General features: G+C 36.7%; 2 protein-coding genes across 4 annotated transcripts; both read right to left on the bottom strand.

Annotated features, from left to right (window-relative positions):
• Window positions 1-473: 473 nt before the first annotated feature.
• LOC122281443 (ABC transporter F family member 4) lies at window positions 474-3,796 on the bottom strand. Of its 3 annotated transcripts, none has more exons than XM_043092917.1 (2): window positions 3,547-3,796; window positions 474-2,907 (listed from the first exon to the last, which is right to left on the bottom strand). In XM_043092917.1, the coding sequence occupies exon 2, from the start codon at window positions 2,897-2,899 to the stop codon at window positions 692-694; it is 2,208 nt and encodes a 735-aa protein (XP_042948851.1). In that variant the 5' UTR covers window positions 2,900-2,907; window positions 3,547-3,796; the 3' UTR covers window positions 474-691. The 3 variants fall into 3 exon arrangements, with proteins under 3 accessions (XP_042948851.1, XP_042948850.1, XP_042948849.1); XM_043092916.1 differs by having other exon boundaries at window positions 474-2,912; XM_043092915.1 differs by lacking the exon at window positions 3,547-3,796 and adding an exon at window positions 3,314-3,485 and having other exon boundaries at window positions 474-2,912.
• Window positions 3,797-7,749: 3,953 nt separating this feature from the next.
• Window positions 7,750-15,977, bottom strand: LOC122280936 (protein BONZAI 1-like). The gene is made up of 16 exons (XM_043092071.1): window positions 15,671-15,977; window positions 14,898-14,945; window positions 14,080-14,228; window positions 13,943-13,991; window positions 11,676-11,732; window positions 11,225-11,413; window positions 10,918-11,052; window positions 10,433-10,494; window positions 10,250-10,352; window positions 10,020-10,134; window positions 9,210-9,286; window positions 8,990-9,127; window positions 8,728-8,892; window positions 8,345-8,458; window positions 8,147-8,243; window positions 7,750-8,048 (listed from the first exon to the last, which is right to left on the bottom strand). The coding sequence occupies exons 1-16, from the start codon at window positions 15,818-15,820 to the stop codon at window positions 7,951-7,953; spliced, it is 1,746 nt and encodes a 581-aa protein (XP_042948005.1). The 5' UTR covers window positions 15,821-15,977; the 3' UTR covers window positions 7,750-7,950.
• Between the last annotated feature and the right edge of the window lie 267 nt (window positions 15,978-16,244).

The following is a 16,244-nucleotide window of genomic DNA, read 5'->3' on the forward strand; positions in this document are numbered from 1 at the left end:
GTAGTGAAACTGTGGAATGATTTGAGTGAAAATTATTTATTATATTTTGTGTAGAAATTTAAAAAAATTATAATAATTAAATGAGATGAAATGAGATAGTTTGATTTTGTGTAACCAAACCAGCCTTTAGAAAATTATAATGACTAAATGAGATAAAATGAAACACTTTGACTATACAAACGGGCATTAAATTTTATCATTCCCTACTAGAGATTTAGCACTTGTTCTCCAAAGACCAAAAGAGTCAAATCTCAATTGTTACCAAGACTGCAGATCCATTTCACCTGTAGGAGTTCTGGCAATCAAAACAAAGACAGCTTATTATAATTTATAGTCAGTTCATCATAGGACTCATTCATGGAAGTCAATGCAAACGTGGGGTTGCGATAACTCTGTCATAACGGTAAGATGGAAAGGGCAAAAAAGTATAATCAGAGCAACGTTATTACAACACAAGTGGAGTAATTTGCATGAGATCAAAAGTATGTGTATAAAGATTGGGATTAACATCTATCTTACTAATCAGTTTTGTAATTTCTTCACATCCGCAGTACAGGAAATGCAATCAAAAAGAGTTATAAAACAAAGATGCATCTGTTTTATTGCATTTTTAAAATTGAATAACACAACAAGAGTAGGGAAATCGCCTTATATGATTTGCAATATCGATACTTATGCTAGAGCTTCAAAATCAATCATCGACCTCTGCTTTGATCTCCCTTTGCAACTCCTCCTTGTACTCCTCAAATGTTCCAGGAAAAGTTCTCACAGTTCCATTTTCCACAACCCATATTTCACTCTTCTCTTCATCGTCACAGACACTTGATATGAGCCTAGAGTCATGACTGACCAGGACAACTCCACCCGTAAATTCGTCCAGCGCATCAGCCAGTGCATCAATGCTCTGCATGTCTAAATGATTTGTCGGCTCATCCAACAACAATATATGTGGCTTTGACATAGAAATTGAAGTGAATACAACCCGTGATTTTTGCCCTCCAGATAATTTTGCAATTGGAGTGAGGTGATTATGGCTGGGAAGCCCAAATTTTCCAAGCTTGGCACGAACAGCCTCCTGCTTACTGAGTCCCTCTTGATCTGGATGAAGACGAAGAAGATACTGAACTGGAGTTTCCTCCATTGTCAGTAGGTCCACAAAGTGCTGCGAATACCTCCCAATTCTCAACTTCTGACTCCTCCGCACTTCACCTTCAGTTGGAACCAAATCACCAGCGAGAAGATTCAGTAGAGTAGATTTCCCCGCTCCGTTAGGGCCAACAATAGCAACGCGTGTTCCCATATCAATACCCACATCAACATTTGAGAGCCTGAAATCCACTCGATTTGGGTAACTGAAGCTGACTTCAATTAGCTGCATGAGTGGGGGTGTAAGCTCAGTGGGTTCAGGGAAGTGGAACTCCACGCTGTAATCTCTCCACTTCTTTGGGGCCTCCGGAAGAGGCTCATCCTCGTCAACCTTTCCCTTCGCCTTGCTCTTTGATGCTTCTTTTGCAGCATTGAACTTAGCACGGTCCTTCACCTTCTCCTGCTGAGCACGACTCCCTGACCTCTTGGCTGCTTTAATTTGCTTCTCGTAAGTTTCAAACCGCTTGTTCATCTCTTTGCGACGCTGCTCGTACCCGCTTTCAAACTCATCAAAGTTTCCACGGTATAAGTGAAGCTTAAGATCATGGAGATGAATGATTTCATTGCAGACAGTGTTAAGGAAATCGCGGTCATGTGAGACAACAACAAGAGTTTTCTTCCACCGACACAAGTACTCCTCTAACCAGAGAACAGCCCTTAGGTCGAGATGATTTGTTGGTTCATCCAATAACAGAAGTGTCGGTTGCACGAAAAGAGCCCTAGCCAGTGATATTCGCATCCTCCAGCCACCACTGAATGAACGAGTTGGACGAACCTGCATTTCTTTGGTGAAACCCAACCCAGCAAGAATCTTTGATGCCTGGGCCTCAGCCGCATCTGAACCCAAGATCTGCAACTTCTCATACAACTCAGCGAGCTTCTCTCCTGCATCATCACCATTGCCACCATCATCGTCATTCTCACCCTCAACAACAGAAGATGAATTCTGCAACAATGCAACCTCATTTCGGAGCTTGACCAGCTCTTCATTGGCTGAAACAACTGCTTCAAGAGCACTTCTATCATCACCAACCACCTCTTGTTCAACCAAGAGAACATCAATATTCTTAGGAACAGGGATCTTCCTCCAAGCAAGGAGCTTTAATAACGTAGACTTGCCCATTCCATTGGGTCCAACCAAACCATACCTTTTTCCATGGGATATCTTTACAGATGTATTCTTTAGGAGTTCTTTTCCCCGAGCAGATACAGAGAAATTATCTATAGTTATATCTTTGACATTGGCATCAGCTTCATCACCCCCATCAAGAACTGAACTTCGGCTACCAATAACAACGGTAAAAGCATCATGATCATCCTTTAGGGCCTCCTGTTTTGCCTGCTCTGCTGCATGGGCAGCAAACATGTCCTTCTTTTCTCTTTTTTTTATTTCTTTCTCACTTATGGATATTTCAAGTAACTTTGATTCACTCCTCTGCTGTCGATTGGATAGCTTCTGACCATCAGTCTGCTCTTCTTGAGAGGCATAATCATCATCCTCATCATCGGAGGGAGGGAGATCAATGTCATCGGTGTAAGATGAAACTTTTGGTGCAACTTTTGTTTTAGGTTTACTTGTAGCAGCAGTTAAGGAAGAGGAAGAACCCTTTTTAGGCTTATCAGGTTTCTGGTCCATGCTGGCAAGCATCGCTGAGACAGAGAGCTTTTCTTTCTTCCCATCTTTTGGAATGTCTTTGCCACCCGCCTTAGTTTTGGTGGTTGCACCACTCTCCTCTGGCTTCTTCTTTCCCATTGCAGCAACTGATCTGAGAATAAGAAATAATTAAAAGGAGTGGAATCATATCTAATCGAGTCATTTTAATTAATCGTGAACATAAAGTACTGATATTTTTAAAGAAACTATGAAGATAAAATCCAGTAAAGATAAGAGTTCACTAAAAGCATTGGTTGAAAAATAAAATTTTATAGAATAACTTGATCACCATCAAGCAGACAACACAAAATGAAGTACCAAACATTGTGTACAAATTTTGAGAATGGAGAAATGCAATGGTTTTAAAATTTAAACCTTAATATAATATATCTCTTATATTCTAAATAGCTTAATTCTCTGTATGGAACTTTTTATTGATCGGTAATTATCTGTATGAAACTGTACAAAAGGATATGAACCCTGACGATAGACAAGTGTAGTCCTAGAAATTACCTAAATATAAAAAAGTCAATCGAATTATGCTTCGGCATGATAAACACCTAATAATAGCAATTGAGCACCGACCGGATCGGAGTCGGAATGGCCAGCCTCCGACTCAGACACGGACATCCTCCGATCCAACTCCATCGGAGCGGAGTCTGATTTTGGGCACCCCACTCCATCTCAAACACAGATCGTTGGATTTACAAATAACAGCTCAAAAGGAAAGGAAAAGAGGCACTTACCGACTTCGGCAGTTCAACTCTTCGATGGGCGGTGGCTTCGACACTGAGAGACTGAGAGTGGAAGAACTCAAGAGGCGAGGGGGAGGCGAGGGACGGCGTCTGCACAGCGGGGGTAGAGATTCAGAGGCAACAGGCGGCGAGTTGGCGATGGGCTAGCAGGGGCTGCGGGAGCAGGGACCTAGGGTTTTCAAAATGAGAAATGAGACTCGGTTTCGACAAATTGAGGGAGTGAGGATTGAGGAACCGAGGGTGACGGGGTGGGGTGTTAGGGTTACCCTGTAGGGCATATTCAAAACGGCGCCGTTTCCTAAATCTTGAGCTGAGTCCCGCATTTTTCTTTTTTCTTTTTTTGGGGCTTTTTTTCTAAATCCTATATTTTTAAAATGAAATACTTTACTCACAAATATATAATACAAAAGTAATCCCACAAACTGACATGGATTAATATGATTCGTCAAATTATAAAATTATTTTTACTATTAAATAGATCTAATGAATCAAATAAAACTATATCAGTTTGTGAAATTATTTTTATATGATTCCATTATGGATGTAGCAGTACTATTTTTTAAAATCCTAAATTTAGTTTTAATCTTAATCTTTCTTTTAGGCTTTTAACTGTAATTTTTTTTTATTTATTGTTTTTATAATTGTTAGTACTTAGTATGGATTATTATTAGATATTAATTTACTAGCATTTAATTATATGTTATCATATTATATAGTTCTACTTTTAACATTTTATCATACTATAGTGTCTATTGTCTAATTATATGTCACCATTCTATTTATGGTTTTATATATTTTTCATCACTCAATTAAATTATTAGTATTGATTAATAACAATTACTATTAAATCCACTTGTATTGTATTGTTTAAAATTTAAATAGAATTTATTATACTAGTGTTATTATACATTGGTATTAAATGTACCATAAGTCTATAATGTTATCATACATTATTATAAATAGACTTGTACTATAGGGTTTAAATACAATTGTTAGTATTTATACTTGAATAGAGTATTGATTATTGAGAATTGCGTATTATTATAGTCTATAGACTCATTATACTTTTACTCTACTAGTGTCTAACTTATTCGTATTATGGTGACATAGTCTATAGACTTATGCTATAGTAATTAATTACATATTATTATATTAGTTTCTAACTCATTTCTAACTTAATTATACTAGACTTAGCATTATATATTATTATACTAGTGTTATTATACATTAGTATTATATGTTATGAGCCGTGCTTCTACTAAGGATGTAGCACAAGACTCTTCCTGTTAAGAACAAAAATATTTTTTATTTTTTTTCATTTTTTTCATACAATTTTTTATATTCTTAAACATTTTAAAAAATCACATCACTAAAAAAAAACACTTCCTTAATCACTAAGTAAAAAAAAAAATGAAAAAGAAGAAAACTTGTCCGGACCCAATAATCGGTGACTAGCATTTTTCTATATGTTATTATAAATTTATAGATTAGTGTTTATACATTAGAATTAAATATTATTATACATTAGTTATTATGCATTACATTCATGTTATTATATATTAGCATTACATGTAATTATATGTTAGTGTTACATGATACTTGGTAGTAATAGCAAAGTTTTGAATACCATTTTAGTTAAGGCACTATAACAAAATATTTAAATATCGGTACCATTTTGGAATAATTTATATATAGATAAATTAATCATATATGTATAAATTATATTTTAAAATAATATCAATGAAAGTCTTATAAAGTTAAAAACACATATTTATAAAACTCGATAATACTTCTAAGTTCTTAATCCAATTATTAAAAAAAAAAAATACTCTTCTTCATCATGAAAATGAGAGTGGGGATTTGATTTTCAATTATCAAGAAAAGGGGATTAAAAAAGTTAGAGAAAATAATTTTCATATGTGAGAATTGGAGTGAAATTTACAAAAACAAATCGATTTTTACATTAATTACAATAATATACTAATTTCGGTTGGTATACCGAAAATTGGCTGCTATTGACCAAAACGCACTAGTACGACCAGTATTTGACCCGGTGTTGGTTATTGTTCCAACACAGTAAATACCAATCAGTATAGCACGGTATTCAAAACCTGGAGTAATAGACTAATAGTATGATGTTTACATGTCATATACTAAATTATTATTAGTCAATTTAATCTATTTATATTATAGCATAACTATATTATTTTATAATAATTAGCTCATACTATTATTAAATTTAACTAATTATATAAGTTATAGTTATATAAAATATTTATGATGAATGTATAAAAAATTAGATATTTTTTTATAACACGTGCAATATCGAAGGTAGAGTCAGAGGGCAAAGTCGGAGTAGGGCTGACTCTACCTCCAGCTACAACTTTTTGGATGAAAAAGACTACTCTAACTATAACTTTTCGAAATTGGAGTGGAGTCAAATTAATTTTCGTATTTTTGTTAAACCCTAGTTGCCAATTTCTTGGACTGCTACTACCTGGCTCGAACATTCTTATCACATTCTGCACAGTGAGTTTGTTAAAGTCATTGTGCCCATTACGAAGTTGGAGTGGAGTCAAATTTGAAGTCGGATTTTCAAATTTCTACTCAATCATAATTGCCAACTTCTTGGACTGCTACTTCCTGGTTTGAGCACCCTTCTCACATTCTGCATAATGAGATTGTTAAAGTCATCGTTCCCATTACCCTACCCCAACTTCATTTCATGCTTAAGCTAAAGTTATATTAGGCCTGCAACCCGAGTAAACGGGCTTGTGTTTTGGTCTGATTCGGTCCAACCCAACTTCTAGGCTAATTAAAACCGATCCGATCTTATCCATGTCAGGTCAACCCAGTTTCTTTTTAGAACCCTTACTCTGTTACTCAGAAAATCCATATCCGGTTCCTCATTTACTCTTGATACTTCTAGTTCTCTAGGTTGCCCTTCCTTCATCTGGGTTCTCAGACACTCCTCCTCGCACATCACCTTCATACTCGTCGCCTTAAGAAACTCATCAAATGTCATTTTCTGCGAGGCCTTGGAGATCTCGTCACCACGTCGCTTCTTCACCATGTTCTATTAACAATCTCTCATTTGGTTTCGTTGCGTAAAATTTGTAGCCTCCTTGTTCTGCCACTATATCTACTACATCGATTCAACTTCATTGCCTTCGTACATGTAAGTAAACCGTATCTAATATGGTTTTCTTTTTCAATTGAAATGGAAAAAAATAGTAGCTATGAAATATACTGTAGTCCATTGTACACAAAACGGCAACGGGCAAAGGTTCCAACAATCATGCAGTGGCAAGGTTTGCACATCCATCCAACCTCATCTTAGCCAGCCCTGCTCCAACAATTATCTTGGGCCCCCCCAATTTTAGCCTCATACCAGCCAAACACAAAAGCAACATAAAGACACCAAATGAGAAGATAGGATGGGGAAAAGAAACCAAGAAACAATGACGAGAAGTCAGCCACTAATTCTGTCAAATGTCCACATCACCTATTCCATCTTCATAATTTTGGTGCGAAAGTATGTGGGTTAAAAGATCTCGGAAGAGGAGGCCAAGAGATTTGGAGAGGGTTTGCCGATAGAGAGAAAAGGGGAGGATAAATCATACCGTGTTTTTGTGTTTTTGTAGTGTAGTCGGGTCTTTTATGTTTAGCAGGTTCGACCCGCAAGATCAATCAAGCCACACTTCTCTATCGGGTCGGTTCTTACCGGCGGTCCAGGTTATCGGATTTTCTGCACAGGCCTAAGTTATATTGTAGCCAAAAAATAAGAGAAAAAGAAAATCAAATATCCAGCTCCCCTATCTCAACTTGCTCTGGCCCATAATCATCCCAATTAGTCAATTTCCATCTCGAGAGATACAATAGCCCCACAACCAGGCTTTATTTCCATTTTTAGGACCTTAGCATTGCTTCCTACCCAGCTAAAATTTTAGCAAATAATAATATATATATATATATATATATAAAATAAATAAAAAGAACGCTTTAGCCATATAGAGATTCCATCAAAATCAATTTACAAATAGATTAATGTAATACGTTAGATTACAAAATTACTTTAATTATAAAATAAATCTAATATATTATATAAAATTACGTCAATTTCTAAATTTATTTTAATGCGATCTCTTATATAAAAATAAAATATAAAAATAAAAATAAACAAGCCCGTAAGGGTCAGACCAAGGAACGTGAGGCTGTCTATATCTAGTTGGCAAAGGGATTCTTTGTAAGGCCGAGATGTACGTTGCCCATATATAACATTATCCTTTCTAGTAATATAAAGAAAGGCCACTCGCTAACATCCTGAAAACCATGGTGGCCTAAATGAAGGTGAGCCGACTATATAGATTAAAAATTTCATATGTACAGTTTACATTAGCAGGAAATTGGTTGGATATCCCTGGTCCGCATGTAGGTTAAAAATTGAGTAGGTAATTCGGCAAGAAGTGCTTGAACAACAGAAATCTCTCCACCTGCAAGTATAAGAGAAGTCACTGCCCAAATAGACGCTATTGCCAAATTCTAGCAGAATTTGGCATGTGAACCAATTAATATAATGTCGCTGACTTACCCTGTACATCCCGGAAAGGAACAAACTGGACTATATCACGTGAAGCAACACGTCCAGTTGAACTTTCAAGTCTCTCTCCCTTATCTGCATCTAAAATCTGTAGAAGAATGTAGGTTGAGATAGTTATTTGGACTGAATAATGGAACCCCTACGGTACAAAAAATGGACAATGAAACAGACGAAAAGTGAATGAAATACCTCCATTTCTTTGAAATCAGCTCCTCCAACTCCAACGATAAGGATCGACAATGGCAGGTCAGATGCTTTCACAAGGGCATCTTTGGTTTCTTGGAGATCTGTTACTACTCCATCCTAAAAATAGCAGTGAGTACTCAAGAAAAGGGGGCATTCAACGTTGAAAGGACAGATGAAAATTAATCATGTAAAACAAAACTTTTGGATTACATGGAAGGATTTTTGACATCCTCAAAAGGAAGTTCAGAACAAGCTGCTAAGTAAAAGGTAGAAATGGTAACTAAATTCAGGCATTATGCATACTAACCAAAATCGCACCTACATATGCAACCTTTATGAGGGACTAGGAAAAAGAATCATCAGAAGGGCCCAATTCTAATTCTTACCGTGATTATTAGCAAAACAAAGTATTTTCTTCCCCCATTTGCAAGAGACTGGCTGGAAATTAGTGCGGCATTGCCAATCACAGGTCCAAAAAGAGTTGGCCCTGCAAGAGAAACATTAAGGAGGGCACTTGTATATGCCATCATAATTCCTTGGATGCCTTCAACCTGAGAGAAATTGGCTTACATATGCTCAATATAAAGGCTTTGGAACAAGAACATCTATAACATAAAGAAGCAATAATAGATTTCGCCAACATTACACCTCACAGTGATGACTGCTTCCATTTAAGTTGAAACAGTGAGAGACTGGACCATCGATTGGTCGTGCTCCAAATCCCCAGGCAGGAAAGCTCTTGTCTGAGTCATAAAACTGCAACACCTCTCCTACCTCGATGATTGCCTGAAAAGCAATGTACCACCATCAGATTGGTGTGCCACAAAGAATTTTAAGAAAATTGCTATAGAAGGGACCGAGTTCTCACTCTCTGGTATGAATTTGGCCGTCCTGAAGGGTCAATATAATGCAAGGAATCAGGCAGACGTGGATTTCCATTTGAAGCTGATCGAAAAGAATGAGAGTTCATGATAAGATATTGCAGACCTAAACACCTATACATAACTTATCTTAATTTTTTTATATAAGTAACTTATCTTAAATTATTCCATGTAAACATTTCTTGTAAGCAATGGTAAGGAAAGAAAAACGTGAAAATGAACTTTACAAAAGTAACTAAGAAATAATGACAAATGTAGCAAAAGTTTGTAAAAGCTAAAACTGCTCTAATGAACATATTATACTATAAAACAATTATACATTAAAAGGAAATTAGAAAACCATGAACCGACCAGAGATATGTTGACTTACAAAGAAACACATTCTATCATGTACAATTGACACTATATATGAGTAAGAATAAAGTGACCATAGGAAAGGTAAGGAGAGAGGGATGCATAAAGTGACAGAATACTTCAGAAGAGGCAATTGAATAACAATTTCAAGTGTTTATAAATACTAAAAGCATAACCAAAACAAGGATGTTGAAATGAACAAAAGGCAACCAAGTTTTTATTCCCAAAAAAAAAAAAAAAAAAGTATTAAAGTGCACTCCTGTTTTTTTTTTGGAGAAGTAAGAGAAAAAATATTATTGATCTGAAAGAAAAAAATTAAGATAAGGGATTTGATCAGGTGAAAATTAACATGCACTTCCTTCATAATCTTTATAGTAAAGTTACTTAATATGCAGGAAGATTTTTTCAGGTACTTTAAACAAGTTGGCTGCATAGATGAATACCAGTGAAGTCGATAGCCACCATGAAATTCAGTGCACAACCCCCAGCCAAGTAATCTAAGAAAGTGTGTTGGATATTCTGGGAATACTTGTCTACAAATAGCTGGCTCTTAAGTACCTGCATAACATTCAAAAACCTTCAAACTAATGTCAAATACTACTTTTTTATAGGAACTTATGTCAAAGACTAGACTTCTCAAGATGCAAAATAAATTTGATACACATAATTGGACCTTGTTGTGGTAATTTTGCCCAACCAGACTAGGTAAAAACAAATTTTCGCCTTGCCCACCAGAATGAAGCTTTTCCAAATCTGCTAATGATTTCTGAACTTTTCTGATAATTCAACAAGCTAAGTCAGCATTCTGGTCTAAAGCGATCAGGAGAAAATGATGACGGGTAAGATGTCAATTTACCCTATCAAATCATGTTTTCCACTGCTATTGAAGTTGAAGCACTCTATCACTAGTGGACTTTCCTGCATGTTAATTTTGGGGGGGAAATGAGAAGACTAACAATCAAACAGACGAGGATTCGTAGTATCTTACAGGCATGTTCCCAAAATCCATAATCAACAAGATCAACCCATATTTACCAGATGGTTGCCAAACTGGAGCAGTGAATGTGAGTATATTTGCGTAATACCAGACATCCACACAATGGACCAGCATTACACTTCTAGTACTCTTATTTTAGAGACGCAAGGAAAAAAAAGTACACAAGCAGAACTATCCTCTCAACTAATAAGAAACCAAAACTGGGATTTCCATCTTATAATAAATGCCTAGGATGAAACAATGGTGTACGCCTATGGAAAAAATGATGTGCGCCTATAGCAAATGATGCCAGATTTCTAGTGGTAGATACCAACTCTAGCTATTCAAGGTAAACTTCCTTTTACCTTGCTTCCAACTTGTTGAATATTCAAATACACTGTCTTCCATGTTGGCTTGAGGTCATTCTTTATAACTTCTGTTTTGTAAACAGGAATTGGGATACCAGCTTCCACTACTTTCGATATTACCAAAAAGGGGTCCTGCAAGATAAGTTAGAACATGAAAAGCTGCATAATTAAGGTTCCTTGCAAAATCTAAGAAAATTTCTTATGCCTATCTTTATATCAATAAAATTTCTTGTTACTTATAAAAAAAAAAAAAAAAAAAAAAACTAAGAAAAGAGAAAGATATCATGAACCTAGTAGCCCATACACTTCTTGAGAAGAGATCCTTGTATTCCAAATCTGAACACCTCAATATCATCTCTGTCGTGGTTTTCGAACTAATGCATTCCTCAGCATGCACAGTAAGCTTTCCACAGTTTCTTGGACGGGTTGATCTGCTAGATTCTTCTCTGTGTACAAGATCTAAGGTCAATGAGTGGTTTGATTTAGTGACTATCTGCACAGATAAACACAAGAGTGCTGAGAATTTAATATATTCGAATTTTAACTCTCAGTAAATGTAATGAGCTTCATGCTTCAGTTGAAGAATTCTTGGGAATAGTGAAGGTACAGAAACAGAAGAACACGACAATACGAAACACTAAACTTGTGGATCACAAATCAAGTTTTCGACATGTGTGACAACTACTCCCCCCCTCCCTCCCTCTTGACTCCAAGAGAGAAGGAAGATTTAAGTTTGCATATCCTCTGCATTATACCTCAGACAACACAGCAGACGCCTCACCAAGAAATTGCTGCTCATCCAACCTAAGCATCTGCGCAGGTAAAATCGTCCATTATGAACTGAATTTTGGGTTTGCTTGGCCTTGAATGAAAGTAACATAGCAAATCATCTATACTGTAGCTCAGAGCATTTGATCAAACATTGAGATCATATTTATGATGCCAATGAACACAATCATATAAATTAGAATCTAGTAAATAAATAAATGAACACAACCGCAAATATACCGACCATAGAGCAAAAAGACAGAATAGATGGAAGATCATGCAACCAGTCAATGTATCTAACTTTCCCATATTTGTCTATCCTGCATCGAGTGTTAAAGCAGGCAATAGGAGATCAAGAACCACTCGATTTCAAGTATCAAGGCCAGTTTATAGATTTTAATATTAGTAGATTGGAAATTCGTTTCTCTAGAGAACTTCTTTATCAACGCAATTTTCCATTGGACTGTATCTATAGACTTTATGGTCCCAAGTTGCATGAGTTTTTAGCATCTTTTCCAAGGTTTTGAATTCCATTATGATGACCGTAAAGTCTATATATACAAGTATTATTTACAACAAAGACAACGCTGTCAGAGAGTAGTCAATATAAAGAACAAACTCATAACTTACTCGTGCCTACCGATTGTCAGCAAATAGCAAGAGACAAAATGTGCGAAAAACAGAAATTAACAGAGCAGCCATTCTGCTGAATTTGCCAGACCAAAATGTTTATTTGAGCCAAAACGGTTGGAATGATCCAAAATGTCCGAAATTTAGGCCAGAACAAAACATTAGATTAACCCTGTACAGGTTACTGTTCCAGTATGGAAATTTTTGGCTGTTCCGGCCGGAACAGAAGGAAATTAAAAACATTGATCTTTCCCCTTCTAGATTGACGTCTTTCTTATATACTCCGTGTACCTGAGTTACACCTTTTTCACTTCTCTGTAATGATTTATTACTTATTAAAACAAATCTTTCTCAAGTTTTTGAGATTCCAAAGCAGCTCAGATAATGGTAAATTGCAAGCTTGGATATTTTGATACAATGAAGCTGAACAGATAGCCAGAGATGGATATTTAATCAGACTTAAAGTACTTATTATGAGATGCATTAAAAAAATAAAGTAGGGGTCCATGAGAACTAGACAGTAGGAATAAAAGAGGAAAGAAAGTAGTCATAATAAACTTGGAAATATAAAAGAGAACTCTGGAAACAACATCAAAAGGAGCGATATATTAGGGCTGTACAAATTACCGAAAAACCGACCAGAACCAACTCAGACCGGCCGCCAGAGATCGGAACCGGCCGGAACCGGAGTAGAACCGGTCAGCGCACGGTAGATTTTATGAAAAACCGATGTCTAGCGGTTCGGTCCCGGTTTGAACTTGGGCCGGACCGCTGAACCGACCGATGGTTTAAATCTATTTTTTTTTTTGAATTGTACATATATAAAACGACGTCATTTCACTTAAACTAAAGTGAAACGGCGTCGTTTTAGGACTTAGTATTTGAAAAAAATAATAAAAGGAACGACGCCATTTAACCCTAGAGTTAACACAGCGCACGTTCCCTTCCCCTTCTTCCCTGTTTCTGTTCTTTTTCCTCTCAGTCTCAGACATTTTGCCGCCGCCCCCTCCTCTCTCTCTCTCGCTCTCTCTCGCTTTCTCTCTCTCTCAAGGCGCACGCAGCCACACAAGGCCAGCTCCCTCCCTCTCTCTCTCTCTCTCTAATCTCACCTCGCGGCATCATATCTCTCTCTCTCTCTCAAAAATCTCAATCACCGCGGCTTCACCGCAGCTTCATCACCCTCTCTCGCTCTCTCTCACGGCGCACACAATAACCGATGACGCCGACGAACCGACCGGAGTTACGCCGAGACCAAGGACAATGGTTTCCTCCCCATTCTCTGGCCGGTTTTGGTCGAAATTTGTGTCATTTTCACCCATCGGTGCGGTTTCGGTTTTGGACGAAAAACCGCGCCAATAGGTTGGTTTTCACCCCTAGTTGCTCATAAGGTTAAAAAAAAAAAAAAAACTATACCACTTTTTCTGCAGTACACTTTTGTGTACTGCAATATCAGATATTTTATTCAAATGTAAACGGATATATAAAATGAAGTAAAGATTAGCGATCACTTGTTCTAAGGTTATATGATAATGGATTCAATGATAAATACAGTAAGAATCATTATTGAAGCAAATATATACATATAAGGGGAGTAGAGACAACACCAACAAAGATATAGATATACCTTTACTTCAACATTGTGGAACTGAGTGTCAACATCATACACACGAAACCTGTGATAAATAGTAATTTCAACATGTATCTTACAGTGAATAATAATGCAAATTTGGTGGATAAAATGTAGAAATGTATTAAACTTACACTAATGTCTGCACGATTTCAAATTGATAACTGATAGTATGTTTTGTGATCCATGTTGGATTTAGTGAATTTAGAACTACTTCAGTGCGGCCAAGTTCTTCAAGTGTTCCATCTCTTCCTTTGGTATAAACCACTACCATGGGATCACTCTGTAGAACACAAAACTTGTGAATAATAAGATAAATTTATGAAATAAAGAAATATTTACATGACAAAGAAATGGAGAATGAGAGCATCATTAATCATCAGAATCATGGAGTCCAGATCGAAAATTCCTTACAATATTGTGAGAGAAAAATTTGAGCTCTAAAAAACACCATCATTAAGAGAAAGAGCGTACAGAACAATCTGAAAAAATTAAACATACTAATTAATCTGAAACCCCAATCCAAATGGTCATTTGATTCTCTACCCTGAAAATTTATTTTTTCAACAATATTTGATTTGTTGTTTATAGCACTTTCTCCATGGAGCCTATTGTGATAACAATTTGATTGATGAGGTTCCAACTAAACTGTTTAGAAAGAAGCAATTGTGACCAGGTAAAGACATTAGTCAACATGCTAGGTTTGATAATTTAATTAGCATTAGTCAACATACTAGGTTTGATAAGTTAATTAGCTTGTAACTAATAAAGTTACCCACAAATTACAAGCTCTCCTGATTGTAAGACATATGGTCATTCAACTAAGCAGTCAAATGTATCTGACCCCATATCGGCGCACGAGAAGCAACCTCGAAAGCACATTCATAAGTAAACCAAAAAACCTTGCCGATGAATGTATATAACATCATCCATTAGAAAGTAAAGCAACGACCTTGGAGAGCAAGTCTCGATCACGCAAGTCTGAAGCAGAATACGATAGCTGCAAACAAATTTTTTTAAGAGACAAGAATCAGTGAAAGGCACGAAGGGTAAGCTAAATTAACAATTTCTTCCGAAAAGAAATAAAACGACAAACATGAGAGATAAATCATCTTGCTAAGAAAATTATTAACTCTGTAACATTATCATCGATGATTAAAAAAAAAAAAAATTAAGTTGAACAATCCGAAAGACTAGGTCTCTTGTGTGTGTGTGTCAATTATATTGCTCGACTTTGACTTGAGCCAAATTTTATCAACGTTAAAATCCAAGAGCAGAAAGTTTTCAGTCAAGCCAAGGTCAAATATAATTAGCCTCCTGATCCAAATGGTACTATGGACAATAAACGCATTTACTCGACGTAATCCACCATCAGCAGCAAATATCATATTACAGAGAGAGCGAGCTACTTTTTAGGAGAAGACACTACTAATGAAAGATTCCGTCAAAATGCCGTATTTCAAGAAGCATAAACTTGAAAGAATCGCTTATTTCCGAAGGCTATACATAGATATAGAGAAATTACAATAAAGGATGTGTAAGAAGTTTGCAAGATCCTCGACATCGAGTATTCAGTGACAAGTGGAAGGAGGACATACGGATTCAAACAGTTGTTGTTGAAATGAAATTAGCTTGGGTAATTAAGTCAAATCGTATTGCGAAGACGAAACCTCGAAGAGAGTAGAGAGAGAGAGAGAGAGAGAGAGAGAGAGAGAGAGAGAGAACCTCGATCTGAGAATAGAGGCCCTGGTAGCCGCGAGAGTTGAGGAAATGAGAAACGGCATCATTTGGACCGCTGATAGGGTTGTCTTGGGAAGCAGCAGTGCCGCCCACGGCCGCCCTTCCGCCGGCCTCGTCTGAGCAGCAGTTGCCCATAAAAAATACGCGTCGGCTGAGCTCAGCGAGGTATGAAATATGAAAAACCCCGGTAGAGGAGAGAAGGAGAGTGTAGGGTGGATCGATGGATGGTACAGCCGTGAAGGTTCTTTCTTCTTATCGTATCATATGCCTCTCTCTCTCTCTAACTTCTTCCAAAGTGTTTGGTGGGTCCATCACCATCCGAAAGTATTTCCCAAATGGCTAAAAGATAACGCGTTTTTCTCTTCTCTGTTTTTTTTTTTTTTTTTTTTTTTACTGAAAGGTCAAATCACGCCAACTAACGAAAGTAAAAATTGAAGTTGGTAGAAGGTTAATCCCCTGCTGCGCTGCAATGTAAATTATACCACATTCCAATCCAAGCATGGTATTTGCTCGGAGATTTACAAACTCCTTTCTTTCTAATTTGTTGTTGACCCATTGG

Source organism: Carya illinoinensis, chromosome 11, assembly GCF_018687715.1.
Source record: "Carya illinoinensis cultivar Pawnee chromosome 11, C.illinoinensisPawnee_v1, whole genome shotgun sequence".
Lineage (NCBI taxonomy): Eukaryota > Viridiplantae > Streptophyta > Magnoliopsida > Fagales > Juglandaceae > Carya > Carya illinoinensis.

What these genes read in the sequence shown, in the direction of transcription:
- LOC122281443 (XM_043092915.1), bottom strand. Translation starts at nt 3,351, where the DNA reads ATGCCGAAGCATAATTCGATTGACTTTTTTATATTTAG. An exon ending in ATTGACTTTTTTATATTTAG is followed by an intron (nt 2,913 to 3,313) that starts GTAATTTCTAGG and finishes TCTTATTCTCAG; the next exon opens with ATCAGTTGCTGCAATGGGAA.
- LOC122280936 (XM_043092071.1), bottom strand. Translation starts at nt 15,820, where the DNA reads ATGGGCAACTGCTGCTCAGACGAGGCCGGCGGAAGGGCGGCCGTGGGC. An exon ending in GAAATCGTGCAGACATTAGT is followed by an intron (nt 13,992 to 14,079) that starts GTAAGTTTAATA and finishes TATTTATCACAG; the next exon opens with GTTTCGTGTGTATGATGTTG. An exon ending in AGGATCTCTTCTCAAGAAGT is followed by an intron (nt 11,053 to 11,224) that starts GTATGGGCTACT and finishes CTTATCTTGCAG; the next exon opens with GACCCCTTTTTGGTAATATC.